This window comes from Vulpes lagopus, chromosome 21 (assembly GCF_018345385.1).
Source record: "Vulpes lagopus strain Blue_001 chromosome 21, ASM1834538v1, whole genome shotgun sequence".
Lineage (NCBI taxonomy): Eukaryota > Metazoa > Chordata > Mammalia > Carnivora > Canidae > Vulpes > Vulpes lagopus.
The window spans coordinates 11,991,885-12,006,068 of NC_054844.1; the positions used below are offsets into that span (position 1 = coordinate 11,991,885).

The following is a 14,184-nucleotide window of genomic DNA, read 5'->3' on the forward strand; positions in this document are numbered from 1 at the left end:
AAAAAAAAAAAAAAAAAAAAAAAAGCAAACAAACAAACAAAAACTTCTAAACACACAGGTGATACCAGTGGCAGCCACAGACACTCAGAGATCTGGAGAACTGGCCAGGGGTCTCCAGTCGGTGCTGGGGGCTAAGTCCCAGAAGCAAATTTCACAATTCTATCTTCCCTTACTGAGTTGCTCTCTGATAGTTTCAATACATTTCTCTCACATTAAAAAAAAAAAAATCTTTCTGGGGCACCTGGGTAGTTCAATCAGTTAAGTGGCCAACTCTTGATTTTGGTTCAGGTCATGATCTAAGAGTCTTGGGATCAAGCCCCCTGTCAGGCTCTGTGCTGCTCAGCGGAGAGTCTGCTTGAGGATTCCCTTCTCTCTCACTCTGCCCCTCCCCCTGCTCACATAGGTTCTCTCCAAAATAAATAAATCTTTTAAAAAAAGTGTCCTGACCAGTGTATCTATATATGATCTTGCCAACTTAGAACTTCCATAAAATTTATGGCAGCTATCTGGCAATAACTATTGCCATTGATTTGGTAACTGTAAATTACCTTTGTGTGTGTGTTGTGACCTCTATTTCTCCAGTTATAATACATTGTGATAAGAATTATGCTTGTGGATAAGAATTATGTCTCGTGCCCCTTTGTAATCCCCTCAGCATTTAGCACAGTGCTTGGCACATAACTGAAATTCAATAAATGTTTACTGAATCCTTCCTTGTTACAATGAATAGCTGTTGATGGACATAAGTCTTGTATATTTTTGGTGTTCAAAAGGATTTCCTGATTCCATTCAAAGCCTAAAGCTATGTTGGCATGGGTGGGGGCCCAGAATCTGCTTCCTATTCCTAGACCACAATGCCCTAGAAGACTCTCAGGGTGTGAGAGGCAGCACAGGGCAAGAAAAACATTTTTTCTGCTAAAGGAATAAAGGTAGAATTGGTGAATGCTACTTTGGTCAACGAAAAGCAACAATGAATCTTCACTGTGCTTCTGACTTTACATGAAACATGGAGAGAGAAATTTTTTCAGATGTCCCTAAGTGGCTCAGAACACCATGTGATCTGGAGAACCTGATAACACCCCCAGGGCTCAGAATTCCATGACCTGGAAGGTCCAATAATACCCCCAGGGCTCAGGGAATCAGGGCACATCCCTTAGGAAACTAATCTGACCAACTACAATTAGGACAGATGAGAACGAAGTGGCTGTTGGACAGGTCTACAGCGATCATCAAAGGGCTTGGTGAAATGAGATTATTAATCAGGAGATAACTATGAGTCAAGAGGAAAAGGGGTATGAGTCTAGTCTCTAGAGAATGACTCTTAAACATCAAACTTGACTAACTTGTAAACTGTCCGTGAATCACCATATAACTCATCTCTCAGGACTTTCTACATGCAGCTCAAAGCTTTCTGATCTACCTTGTAGTAGGCTCTTTCATAGGCCACTTCTATATATTCCACTCTATCAACAGTCCTCCCTGGTCAACTGCAGTGCTTTCCTGGAGACTTCACAATGCAGTGAGGAAGAAAGGGCTACCTATTCAGTCACCCAAACAACTAGAAACCACTGGCATCACATAGAAGGTCAAAGAGACATTTAATGAACACCTACTATGAGCAGGACACAGCACTAGTAATGGGGGCACTGGTGATCAAAATAGAGGCCCTCTCTGGAATAGACAGTTTAGTGGGACAAATGTTGACTAAATAATTAGACAAATAATTAACTAATTATAGGTAGGTGGCCAAAGGGGTGTATGTAACAGAGAAAACCAACTTTGCCCGGTAGTTAGGGAAGGCTTAACGACTACACTGAACCCAGGAGACATGAGAATGAGTAAGTAGAGGACATGAGCAGAGGGCCTGTGAAGGCCCAGAGACACTGATGCCACAGGTCTGCAGCAACCGGCATGGGGCCTACTGAGCTGAAAGAAATTGAGGACTTAAGCGGCCTGCGATGAAGCCAGAGAGGTAGGCAGGAGCCAGCCACAGGGCCTTGTAAGTCAGTTAAGGATCTAAGAACTTATCTGAAAAACAATGATGTGTATGAGACCAGGGAATTATATAATCTGGATTATGTTAAAATATAAAATAGAAATACCACTTTGGCTCCAATGTGAGCAATGGATTGTAGGTGTCAAGGCAGAGGGTAAGAAAAGACCAGTTAAGAGGCTCCTGGAGCACCCGGAGGGACAGGGATGATCTTGGTTTGACTCGGTTGCTGGCAGAAGAGGAGAGCAGACACCCTGTGAGCTCAGAGGATGACCTGGGGACTGAGAAGTGGTGGGGACTGCAGCCAGATCCCCAATGGCTCATAAATTTGTCCTTCGAGTTTAAAGGGCTGGCATAGTTTAAAGGGCTTGCATAATTTGATTTCATTTCTCCTCAGTTCCCACTTCTTCCCTTTGCAAAAGAAATCCACTCTAGTACCCTCCCATTGCCCCCCGAAAATCGAAGTTTAGTCCTGACATTTTTGAATCATGTTTCTCCCCCACAGTCAGAATGCCAAGGCCCATCTCCCACCAAATCTTACTCATCTTCCAAGTTCAGTTAGAATCCCACTGCTGTTGTAAAATCTTCCCCAACCTCTGCAGATGACAACCCATCACCCTCTGCACTGTATCACACAGTACAGCGCATGAGCATATGCTCCTCTCTTTGGTCCACTTTAGGCACATTTCCCCAAATTGATCACTAGGTTCTCCAGGGCTGAGCCAAGCTTTTTGCTTTTCTGGTAGCTCAGCCAGGGCCCAACCACGAAAGTGTCCACGAAACCTTAAGAAGGAGCCAAGATGGAAAGTCCTAGACCTGGCACTTCTCCAGAGTGCACAGGTGACATGACTCAGGCAAGGGAGGGCTGAGGCCATTGGTGTCATCAAGGCTACTGTCCATGGGCTTGTGCAGGGGATCAGGATGAGGAACCAAGAAACTATAGTCTGGTCTACAGTCCATTTTTTAAAAAGACATAGGCCACAGTCGTGTCTTAGGCCCCTGGAGCCAGGAGCCATGTAAACTGGCTCACCACACTGGCAGGGAGCAATCAGAGAAAGAGGATTCAGCCTGCAAGACCCATGCAAGCCGAAGCTCAGGGGCAACTGCTTGTAGTCTTTTACAGGCCATCAGTCACAGCCGCTCTTTCAAGCCAACGGCCAATTCCTGAGTAACCACAGTACTCTGACTGAAATCCATTAATTTCCTTCGTCTTTACCAACTACTGCAAGATTTGAAATGGAATGACTGAAGATTCCCTTCTCTAGACAAAAGGACAGGAGAAATGTCAAACTAGGTAACAGAAGTGATGGTAGCAACAGCGTGCACAGCAAAATCTGTAACCAGCAAAGTGGGGTTCCACTCTACTTCCATTAGGAAGGACAGTAATTGATTCCACTAAACCAAAGCTCTGTTTATTACAAAGATCTACTGACTGGATCTAGATACCTGTCAATTTGAAAAAGTATAAAGAGTCAAATACATTTTTACTCACTCCTAGTTCTAAATAGACTAGCACATGTAACTCAAAACAAAAAAAAAACCATGTATTTGGCTTTTAATCATAGCAAACATTAATACAAGACCAAGACTATAGCTATGGTTCGGAGACAAAATGTTTATAAAAGTACTTTGCTAACATTGCACCTAACAGTAAATGCTTAATAAATGGTATCTTCTATCATTATTCAGAACTATCCTTCAGCACAGAAGAATTGGACTTTTATTTGATGATCACCTCCCGCTGAAATAACTTAATGCTTTAAAACTTTTTACATATATTTTCATACATTGCTTCATTCCATAAAATGTGAGTACGACTTTGAAATCCGCAGAGTCTGAGAAAGAGCTACCACAGGAAGAGCTTTCAGTCCAACCTCCTGATGAAATTCCAGAAGACTCTGGAATTATTGTGGATAAGGGCCTTGGGTACATGGTGGGAGTGAGAGCGTGGGAGAGTCGCTCAGGGCTCTGTGATTTTCCTCATCTGCCAATGAAAGGGCTGAAGTGTGTCATATGTGGTGTTTTGCTGTAGGGCTAGTTATCCTGTGCCTCATCACAGGAGAGAAACGAGTGCTGCAGACTTAATAAACTGCTATGGGTCCTTTTTGCTTTTACCTAGAACACAAAAGTGAGGAAAGAGAGGGAAATAACAGAACAGTATTTCTCATCTGTAAGTTGATCTTTATTTCTTCTAATGACCCATCTATTCTCTTTTCTCTGTTTTGGCAAGAAGTAAAAGTCCAACTTTGGTATTTTTCCTTTTCTCTTTTAGATTTATGTGCAATCTGGAACCCTAAGAAATATAATAGAGAAAGGCAAGTAGAATAAAGTGGTACACAATGAATAAGTTAAGGCCAAGAAACAAGATTATTTTTTAAAGAGAACTAGTTTTCTGAACATTACCAAGACCAAAGAAGTTAATCAGTAAGTCAATGGTGGCAACTATTTGTTTTCTAACTCAGATTGAGAACAGCTTTTAAAATTTTTTAAAAGATTTTATTTATTTGTTTGAGAGGAGGGGGGGAGAGCAGAGAGAGAGAGAGAGTGCAAGAGTGGGATGGGGGAGGGTCAGAGGGAGAGGGAGGAGACTCCTCTCTGAGTGGGAAGCCCAATGCAAGGCTTGATCCCAGGACTCTGGGATCATGACCTGAGCCAAAGGCAGACACTTAACCAACTGAGCCACCCAGGTGCCCTGGATAACAGCTTTTAAAAGAAGACAGCTGATACAGAGGTTTTACATGCATCAACTAAACCAACAAGGCTCACAACCAGGATACTCTGTTATGATTATTTTTGTGAAACAAATGTTTATGTCATCCATTCCATCACTCCATTAATTCAAATTCTTAAGTCTTGTTTTTATAGATGGCTGTGGGAAGATACATGGCTTTTTAGTCTGTACTTATTTAAAAACGGATTTCAAAACTGAAAAAAAAATGAAAAAGGTGGTTTTGTCATCACCTATCCAACAACGATGATGGACATCTTCCCAAAGGGATCCAAATTCATTCTTTCTTCCTCAGATGAGGCTGCTACTGGTAATTAAACCCTTTACTCCCCTGGGGGTGAAACGATGCTATATGGTTTGGCTCAGCCTGGTTATTGGGAGGCTTCCTAATGGCTAAAAAGAATATCAATGTATATTCACCTTTAAGAATATATATATATATATATGTGTCTGTATATATATATATATATAAATATAAATTATCACAACCATTCTCAGTTTATGTGGACTCATGGACATGTATCTTCCTATAAGTAGAGCTAGATCTCTAGAGCTGTTAGCTTTTTATCAAAGTTCAGTATTTAAGGATCACATAAGATTCATCCTATTTCGGGGCAGCCCAGGTGGCTCAGCAGTTTAGTGCCGCCTTCAGCCCAGGGCGTGATCCTGGAATCCCAGGATCGAGTCCCACATCGGGCCCCCTACATGGAGCCTGCTTCTCCCTACGCCTCTGTATCTATCTCTCTCTCTGTGTCTCTCATGAATAAATAAATAAAATCTTAAAAAAAAAAAAGATTCATCCTATTTCATAGCAGTATTTTTATTAGCTCTTAAGACATTTTTATATTAGACACTTTTCCTATTAACAGCTATATGTTTGTTCTGAATGAATATACTTTGTAGATCACTTAGTTCAAAACAATCTCAAAGTTTTCACTACACTTTCAGGTTAGTTTCATCACTGTTTAATTATTTATGTTTTACACTAATAAAATGAATCACATGAAATATAAATCGGACAAACCCGATGTAAGCTAATTTAGATATCAAATATTTACTGAGATCTTAAGAAGTGCTGGGCCTTACAGGGGACACAAAGTTGAAAAAGAGAATCTGGTAGGAAGTTAAGCTAATAAATGAAAAGATAAATAGTAAGATTTAAATAAGATTTTTAGATAATAATTAAAGATAATATATGGCTATTAAATTAATCATTTTGTTGGGAATACTGACTGGGCTTAGAAGAGTTCGGGAAAGCTGGTCACCTGGTGGAAGCAAGTGTTATAGGCTAGCCCCATCCCCAAACAGGACCTGCACTGTTTTAAGGAATCAAGCCCATTCCAGTATAGCTCCCCCAAACCCAGTCCCTGCTTCCTTCAGTAAAACCCTGCATTTCTTTATGTCCATAAAACTATGTCCTATAGGTAGATATGGGTCTCCTCTTGTTGGAGGGAGATAGCTCATTAAAATATTTCTTCTATCAGTTCCCTGGTGATGTCTTTCTGTTCCCCTTCTCCAAAGTCATTTTTCCCCAGGCAAGGTTGCCCGAGAATGTGAATGGAATTCAGGCCACAATTTTTTTACTTCCATATCTAACGACCATAAAAACTATCTCACATCTGATACTTTCGTCCTGAATAATGTCAGAGTAGCTGAAAGCTCTAACCCAAGGAGGAATCACTCTAAGAAACCACCGCATCTATTACCACATTCACCTGAGGATGGACAACCATATCCAACTGCTGAAAGTAACGCAGACAGTTTGTAGTGAAAACTGTCTCCAGTTATCTTGTTATTTTCTGTAGCACCTGGGAGAAGCTGGTGTGCTTTTCCACAGTTATTCCCCCCATAAACAAAATATTGAAGAAACACCTGTCATTATGTCCTTCTGTCTCCCATCTGTGGAATATCCTATGAGCAGCTGGGCCTTGGCAACAAAACAGGCTACCAAGTATGGATGGCTATAACTTCCCTGGCATTCTCTTCCACTTATGCCATTTTTCTGTCTACTCCGAGGTGTAGACAAGGGAATTTCCAATTGGAAATTGGAATTTCTGGGTGATTGGGAGGGAGGCTTTCAACCATCCAGAACCCTCTCTTGGGTATCATAAGAGATCTGGCTGTTCAGAAACTCCCAGACAAGGCAATCTAGTCCCCAAAGCCACCTCCTAAACTAAAAGATATATAGGATTCTGGAGTGTGGATAGGGATATGGTGCTGTCAATACATTCAGGGTGGTTCTTGGTGCTGCCTGGAAGGACTCTCATTTGGACCCAGGCAACATGTCCTGTATGACGTGGTAATGTCAAGGTGCTCTGATTCAGTGTGTCATTCCACTTTCAGGCTGATCTAGCTGATCAGAGTCCTTTCTCTTCCTTGCCCAAGGAGCGCTCCTCCCACAATGACATATGACTGATAAGAACCTTCCCACGTAACTAAGGAGAGCTCTTTGTTAAAGGGGGGGAAAGATATTTCGGGAAATAAAACTTCTGTACTAGAAACCCAACACAAGCTCATTCCTACAGAGGAGCGTCTGGCCACGCTGTCAAGTCAGAGCCCCCACAGCAAAAATGTCTCCAACAAGAGGGAGGTGGGATAGTCCCTTTGCCGTGAAGCACATCTTGGTGTACCCTCTTTAAGAAAAACCTTGCCCTCACAGTGCCTACAAGAAGCATGAAAGGAGTTCCTAAACCAGATTAGTTCAGTAAATGCCAATAATAGTTATCATATTCACCACAGTTATACTCACGGTAAAAGAATGTGCCTATCAATGAGACAGAGCCTAATATTATCATTCTCAAAGAACTCTGAAAGCTACTTTCTAAGACATGCCAGCTTCACTTAAGGATACTAATAGAGGGGCAGCTCAGGTGGTTCAGCAGTTTGGCACTGCCTTCGGCCCGGGGTGTGATCCTGGAGACCTGGGATGGAGTCCCACATCGGGATCCTTGCATGGAGCCTACTTCTCCCTCTGCCTGTGTCTCTGCCTCTCTCTCTCTCATGAATAAATAAATAAAATCTTAAAAAAAAAAAAAAAAAAGGATACTAACAGAAAGATCTGGCGGCATCACAGCATGAGCAAAAGGTGTGGTAGTAGATGATCTGAAAGAGGAAAACTCTGCCTGCTTTTTGAGACTGGAAGCAAAAGCCGATGAGCGAGAACTGGAGGTACGGAAATCTCATCAAAACCTTCCCAGTTTAAGTGTTAACACACCAACAACTGATTAATCCTACTCTGAAAAATGCAATGTTTATACTCCTAGCAACCAACTGCCAATGACATTGAGTTCACAGTACCTGCCTTGCAATAAAAGACTGCAAGTGTGAAAATGATAGCATCTATCATGTTCTGTTTTCTTAGATCACATTTGTAAAAGCCCTCTTGCCTTTTCCTGTGGCAGAATCTGTGTTGAAGGTCACCATGCATCGTCACACTGTATCCCCCACTCTGTGAGCCTGTATGAGTGAAAGGGCTTTAGTAACATCTGCAAAACAGGGGAAGCAAAGGATGAACACTCTGCTTTGGAATTTGATGAAATGGAACTCACACACTTGCTCCCCTTTTCAGACAGACATAAAATATTTAGTTCTTCCCATAAATATAAAATGATTTAAAATAACTTTCTTAGTATTTGCAAACTGAGACCTTTTTCAGTTGTAGAAACGAAACGAAAATATTCAAGTTAAATGAGTATTTAAACTCTCTCCCTAATTGTTAGAAGAAATAATCTATACACATTCTCCCCCTCCCTGCTCATCATGTCCAGGAACAGTGAGCTGATTTGCTGGAGTCTGCTGTTAACTCTAACTGGTTAATATGAGTGTGACACTGTGACGCTGGTCTGGTTCTTGTCACAGGGGGTGGGAACTGAGAGCAGAGTCAAGAGCTAGAGCATTTCATGTTTTTAGATCCCAGACGAATGGAAAAATCCCCGGCCAGAAGTAGCACACAGATCTACATGACGTTTCTAATTAACAAATATCAAATGAAGAATCATCTGAGCTGAGTAAAAAATACATTGACAACTGTGGAAGAACGGTAGTACTTAAGTGAAATAGAATAGGTATGTTGATCAGAAGCTATCAATAAATCAGTTTACCCAGTACACTCATCGTTGGGTGATGATCTAGTGTACTTTGAGCTCTCTGTGAAATACCGCTTACTGGTAGATCTCCACAAGATCTGCCCCAAGCCTTACCTGCAAGCAGGTGAACAGAGTTGAAGCTCTTCTCCAGTTTACCCAGAAGTACAGTGAGAAAACAGTCAGAAGACAGAGAGGCAACATCTTGGGAGCTTTGATCATAAACTACAACCTTCTGACTGCAATCGATATCAACCTGTAATGCAAATGTGAGGCTGTTAAGTAAGGAAGCTGGAAAAAATCATCCCAGAACCCGCTGGTACTGAAGCAAGTGACTGCCTCCCTCTCTCAATTAATAATCCAAATAAAAATGACATGCAGCAAAACTGATGGGTAAACCTAGCATACAAAATGGTTTAAATGCTTATAAAAATCAACTTTCAAGAGGCAAAATTGATGTTATTTCTGTGTAGATGTGCTCAAAACTCCTTGGTTTAAAACACAATGCTATAAAAGGCTAAAACTCATAAAACAAAATATGTAAAATAAACATAGCAATCCTTGAACTTAAACATTATTATAAGGGTTTCTGCATAATAGAGAAATCAGTTGTTTGGTAAAATTAAAACATGAGCTCATTTTTATTCCTGAAGAAAAGAAATAGCCTTACCTACCACAAAGACAACATTATGGAATTCCAGAAATAACGTTCCTCGAAGATAAATAAGATCCCTAAATCCTGAACAATGGTACCTTCCCACAAATAAATAGCACTTCTAATATAATTAGTTTCCACTTTCTTCCCAAGGCACTTGAAAAGAATTATTTCCTTTCAGTAAATTGTAAATAACACAGAATAATGTATTAATTTAGTAATTGTTGATACGTGTATAAATTACTATATATTAAGTTACTAATATGTTATCAACTATAAAACACTTACTGGTGTTTAAATTTTTAAAAAAAGTTTAGCAAACCATTAATAGGAAAACATAGCACTTGACTAAATTAAAACAAGTTAACCTTTCTATATAGTTTAGAAAAATTCTTAATGTGACAGTGTGGTTAGTAAATTACTTTGAGGTATCCCTAAGGTACCAAAGTTTAAAAAGCTACCAAAACTTCCTCAAATTACTTTTTCCCCTTAAAAGTGAGACTGTTTTAAAATGATGCCTCATCTAGGATGTCTATTGATTCTAAAAAGGAAAAAAGAAAGCGTTTACCTTATGTTTTGCCGAATGCTGGATGAGCTCTGTAATTAACACTTTGTCTTGTTGCAACCTTCGCTTCATAAGCTTGGAGCAGTTGATATTAATGGCTTCCAAAATGTGGGATGTATTGTATTCCACAAATGGCCGGCTATCAATTAGCAGCACTTTCTCTGTTCCACTTTCCAACAGAGCCACCAACCTCTCAGTAACAATTTGAGTTCCAATCATCTCATGGGCCATGACAACAATAAGTCTTCTTTTCCCACCTCCTTCTTTAATTTGCCACGATGATGTAATGGTGGTGTACTCAAAGGCTCAGCCACTCCATTGTACTAAAAATGTATGAGGTCAGGCTGGTGGTGACTGGCAAAAGGAGAGTTAAACCCATTTTCAGCAAGAGCCCTCCAAGTGAATGTCCCTTTCTCTTTCCCCGTTGATGTGCTCTTGCAAAGGACTCCTTCCACAAAGCAGTCCCTCACATTTGATTCATAAAGAGATGACTGGAATAACCATTCCACAACAAAAGATGCTTTGGGGCAGCCAGTGCATTACATCATTCTTTACCTTTGCTCCTCGCTCCAACAGCTTTACACTGGACTCAAAAATCCTACATGAAGAGAGAAAGACAAACAGAAAACAAAACATGGGGTCAAAAAAAAGAAAGCATCAGATTAGAGAGAGCGTATGATTCATAATATTTACTCCATTAATCTAATTCCATACTTGATGCACTGTTTCATTTGAACAAACAAAAAAGACAAACAGGCATGGCTTCAGGAAACCTATTGATGATAATTCACTTTTATATCAAAATATAAAAACTCAAAGAAGACATAGTCATGAATTATAATGACCTGCGGCCCGAACTACATGCTTATAGTATGAGATTGAAAGAGCTATAAAAAGCTGCTTGAAGCAATATTTTTTTTTCCAAATGGGTTTCCTTCATTTTATTTGCTAATTTCTTGAAAAGAGCACAAAGAACAACAGCCTACAACCAGGTAAGCAAGCCCACAAGATCAGGACAAAAAAATCTTTTCTGCTTGAGAACTGCAAGCAAACACACATATGTACACACTCACACACACACACACACACACACACACAGACACACACACACACACACACTAGGGCACAATAGCAGCCCCTGTAGATTGTCCTTAGCCCCTGTAAACTTTTCATACATTTCAGCTCTGTTTTAAGGAAGAGGAAAAAGAAAAATGGCTGATATTCTTGTGAGACCAACTGCTGAGCTAACTGCTGGCGGCATGTGATGTACCCAGCTCCAACCAAGACAGTCCATCTTCCACCTAGCCCTGTTCCTTGACCCTTAATAGGTTTACCCCTCATCTTCTCGTGCCTCATTCTTCAGAGAATCACTGATTCCCAGCCTTAGAAAATCTCCTATCTTCACCTGGGTCTCTAGGTCAACAACCATACAGCAAACATGCAGAACCTGGGTCTCTAGGTCAACAACCATACAGCAAACATGTAGAACCCTTTGTACCAGACCCAGTGCTTCCCTGTTCTTGCCAAACTCCTGTAACTGACCACTTCCTAATTGACACTAGTTAGGAGTTTTGTGCCTATAGCTTGGACCTCACCCTGACCTTCAATATTCTCATATTCCTAGCTCACTGGCCCATCTCTGCCCACAGGAAACCCTCTACCACATCGCACTAGATGTCCACTGCTGGCATTCACCTTCTACAGGGTAAACTATGTGATGGCAGAGGTTTTAATTTTATTTCCTATCTCCATAGTGCTTTGCACAAAGATACTCAATTCACACTGTTATATGTAAAATCCTCCACAAATTACTTAAGATACTGACTAAATACCTAACTCATTTCCGATCAGGATGGAAAACCTTCAGACAGCATTGGGTCCTATTCCTAATTTCAGACTTATAGACGAGAAACTGAAGCATGGAGAAGTAGAGAAAGGAGACCAAGAGGAGTGGCCATGCCATTTACTTGTTACTTAATGGTAGAAAATCATATCACTTCTCTGACCCACAATTTCCTCTTCTATAAAATGTAGACATAACATAGGCCTTGTCTCTTCACAAAGTCTGTTTGGAGGACAAAATTGTCAAAGTTCTCTAAAGTAAGTAAAAATGCAACTACTCAACATATAGAGAAAGGAGGAAAACCGCTCTACAGATACCAATGGTGGACAGAGCTGCCTTGCATCTGGAATCTAAGACATTCAGCAGATAAACACAGCAGTCATTCCACCTTCCCATATAATCCAGCTTCAAGAGAGCTGTGCCCTTTCTCTCAGAGCCAGAGACACACGGAGTTAGAAGGCACCTGAGAAATCGTCTCTTCCGCCCCGCACCTTACAAATCAGCTCCACAGAATACACTATTTGTCTAGTTCTTGTCTTCATTATATTAACGTATTTATTTTTAGTACAGCTTACTGGCAACGAGGGACAAAAATCATCTCTATCTTCAATGGAAGAAACTAGAACAGAGAATCCGTCCTAGTTAATCAACGAATGTACTCTGGAAAGGTGTCTACCAAGGATACAGCATCAAATCGAGTCCTGACTGCTCAGTGACATAGTTCACAGCAGTGTAAGGTCCTGTAGCCAGATCATCTGATTCCCAAACCAGGGCTCTCACTACTGGGTTACCCTGCTTTTCCTAAGTAGCTGTTCCCATAATGAAACTGGACTGAGAAAGAATGGGTCGACTTGTCCATGAGGGTGCCCAGGTGGCACAGAAAGTGGAAATTTGAGAACAAGAGCAAGTTGATTCCAACAATGGCACTTGGTATCCGAGTCTGATTGGCTCCTCTCGATGATAAAATCCGGATGGGACAAAGCAGTTATCTGGGTTAGCAGATCAAGGGACAAAGAGAGGGAGAAGACAGCAAACATGCAAAAGTTGAATTAGAAAGTTCTCATCTTTGCTTCCCTTTAGCCAAATCTCCTAAGCCCAAATCACTGAAACCAAAGATAAGCTAGAGCAAACAGTTCTACTGAGCATAAAATAGCCATGCTTACCCACGGAGCCAGAGTCAGGACTTCCAGACTAAAAACCCTTCCCCTGACCAAGAAAAGGTCTGGGCAAAGTGACCTTAATATGAGGATGTAATTGAAACAAAGCACTGAATGTGAAATCTGGATAGAGTTATACCCTTTCATGTACTGAGGCCAGCCTACCTTTATGCCCAAGCTCTGATTTCCTGTAGTCTCAAATAGATTATGTGAGAGGCAGAGCCCTGCCAAGGGGGTGAGGGAGGGTAGGAAAACAATAACCTTAAACTTTATTTATAGCTAGAGGATTTTGGTTAAGTCCTCATCCTAGGATGCAACTCTAACTTAGAAATTTCTGGGCATTCCCCTGGTCATTCTGAAGAATGTCAATACCGGGATCCCTGGGTGGCGCAGCGGTTTGGCACCTGCCTTTGGCCCAGGGCGCGATCCTGGAGACCCGGGATCGAATCCCACGTCAGGCTCCCGGTGCATGGAGCCTGCTTCTCCCTCTGCCTGTGTCTCTGATCTCTCTCTCTCTATCATGAATAAATAAATAAAAATCTTTAAAAAAAAAAAAAAAAGAATGTCAATACCTTGAGATCAGGAAAATGTCTGTGATAGTTTTGTTTTTGAAAACATTTGCATCAGTAAGATTTAGAAGATGACAAAAGAACATTTTATTGTTGGCAAATCCACCAAGTTCATCTTACCCAAAATTTCTACAAGAAGTCAAGAGGAATAAACATTCTTAGATTGGACTGTAAGGGCCCAAATGCATCTTACAAAACCCAGGGCAGACCAGCTTTTTTATCAGTTTAAACGATTTTTAAATTTTTAAGTATTTTCCTTCCTTTATAAGATTTTATTTTTTTAAAGTAATCTCCACATCCAATGTGGGTCTCAAACTCATGAGCCTGAGATCAAGAGTCACACACCCTGCTAAGCTAGCCAGGCGCCCCTCTTCTTTCCATTTTTTTTTTAATTTTTTTTTTTTTATTTATTTATTATAGTCACAGAGAGATAGAGAGAGGCAGAGACACAACACAGGCAGAGGGAGAAGCAGGCTCCATGCACCAGGAGCCCGACATGGGATTCGATCTCGGGTCTCCAGGATCGCGCCCTGGGCCAAAGGCAGGCGCCAAACCGCTGCGCCACCCAGGGATCCCTCTTCTTTCCATTTTT

The 14,184-nt window shown here is 41.0% G+C and overlaps 1 protein-coding gene across 4 annotated transcripts in view; it reads right to left on the minus strand.

Annotated features, from left to right (window-relative positions):
- Nucleotides 1–14,184, minus strand: part of DUSP16 (dual specificity phosphatase 16) — a 107,315-nt gene that overhangs the window by 34,363 nt on the left and 58,768 nt on the right. For 3 of the 4 annotated variants that reach the window (XM_041736339.1, XM_041736342.1, XM_041736341.1), the window contains 2 exons: nucleotides 10,027–10,621; nucleotides 8,921–9,059 (listed from right to left, as the gene is read on the minus strand). In XM_041736339.1, coding sequence (XP_041592273.1) covers nucleotides 8,921–9,059; nucleotides 10,027–10,254 — 367 coding nt within the window. In that variant the 5' untranslated portion in view covers nucleotides 10,255–10,621. The remainder of the gene's footprint in view (nucleotides 1–8,920; nucleotides 9,060–10,026; nucleotides 10,622–14,184) is intronic. The other variant, XM_041736343.1, reaches the window with a different exon arrangement.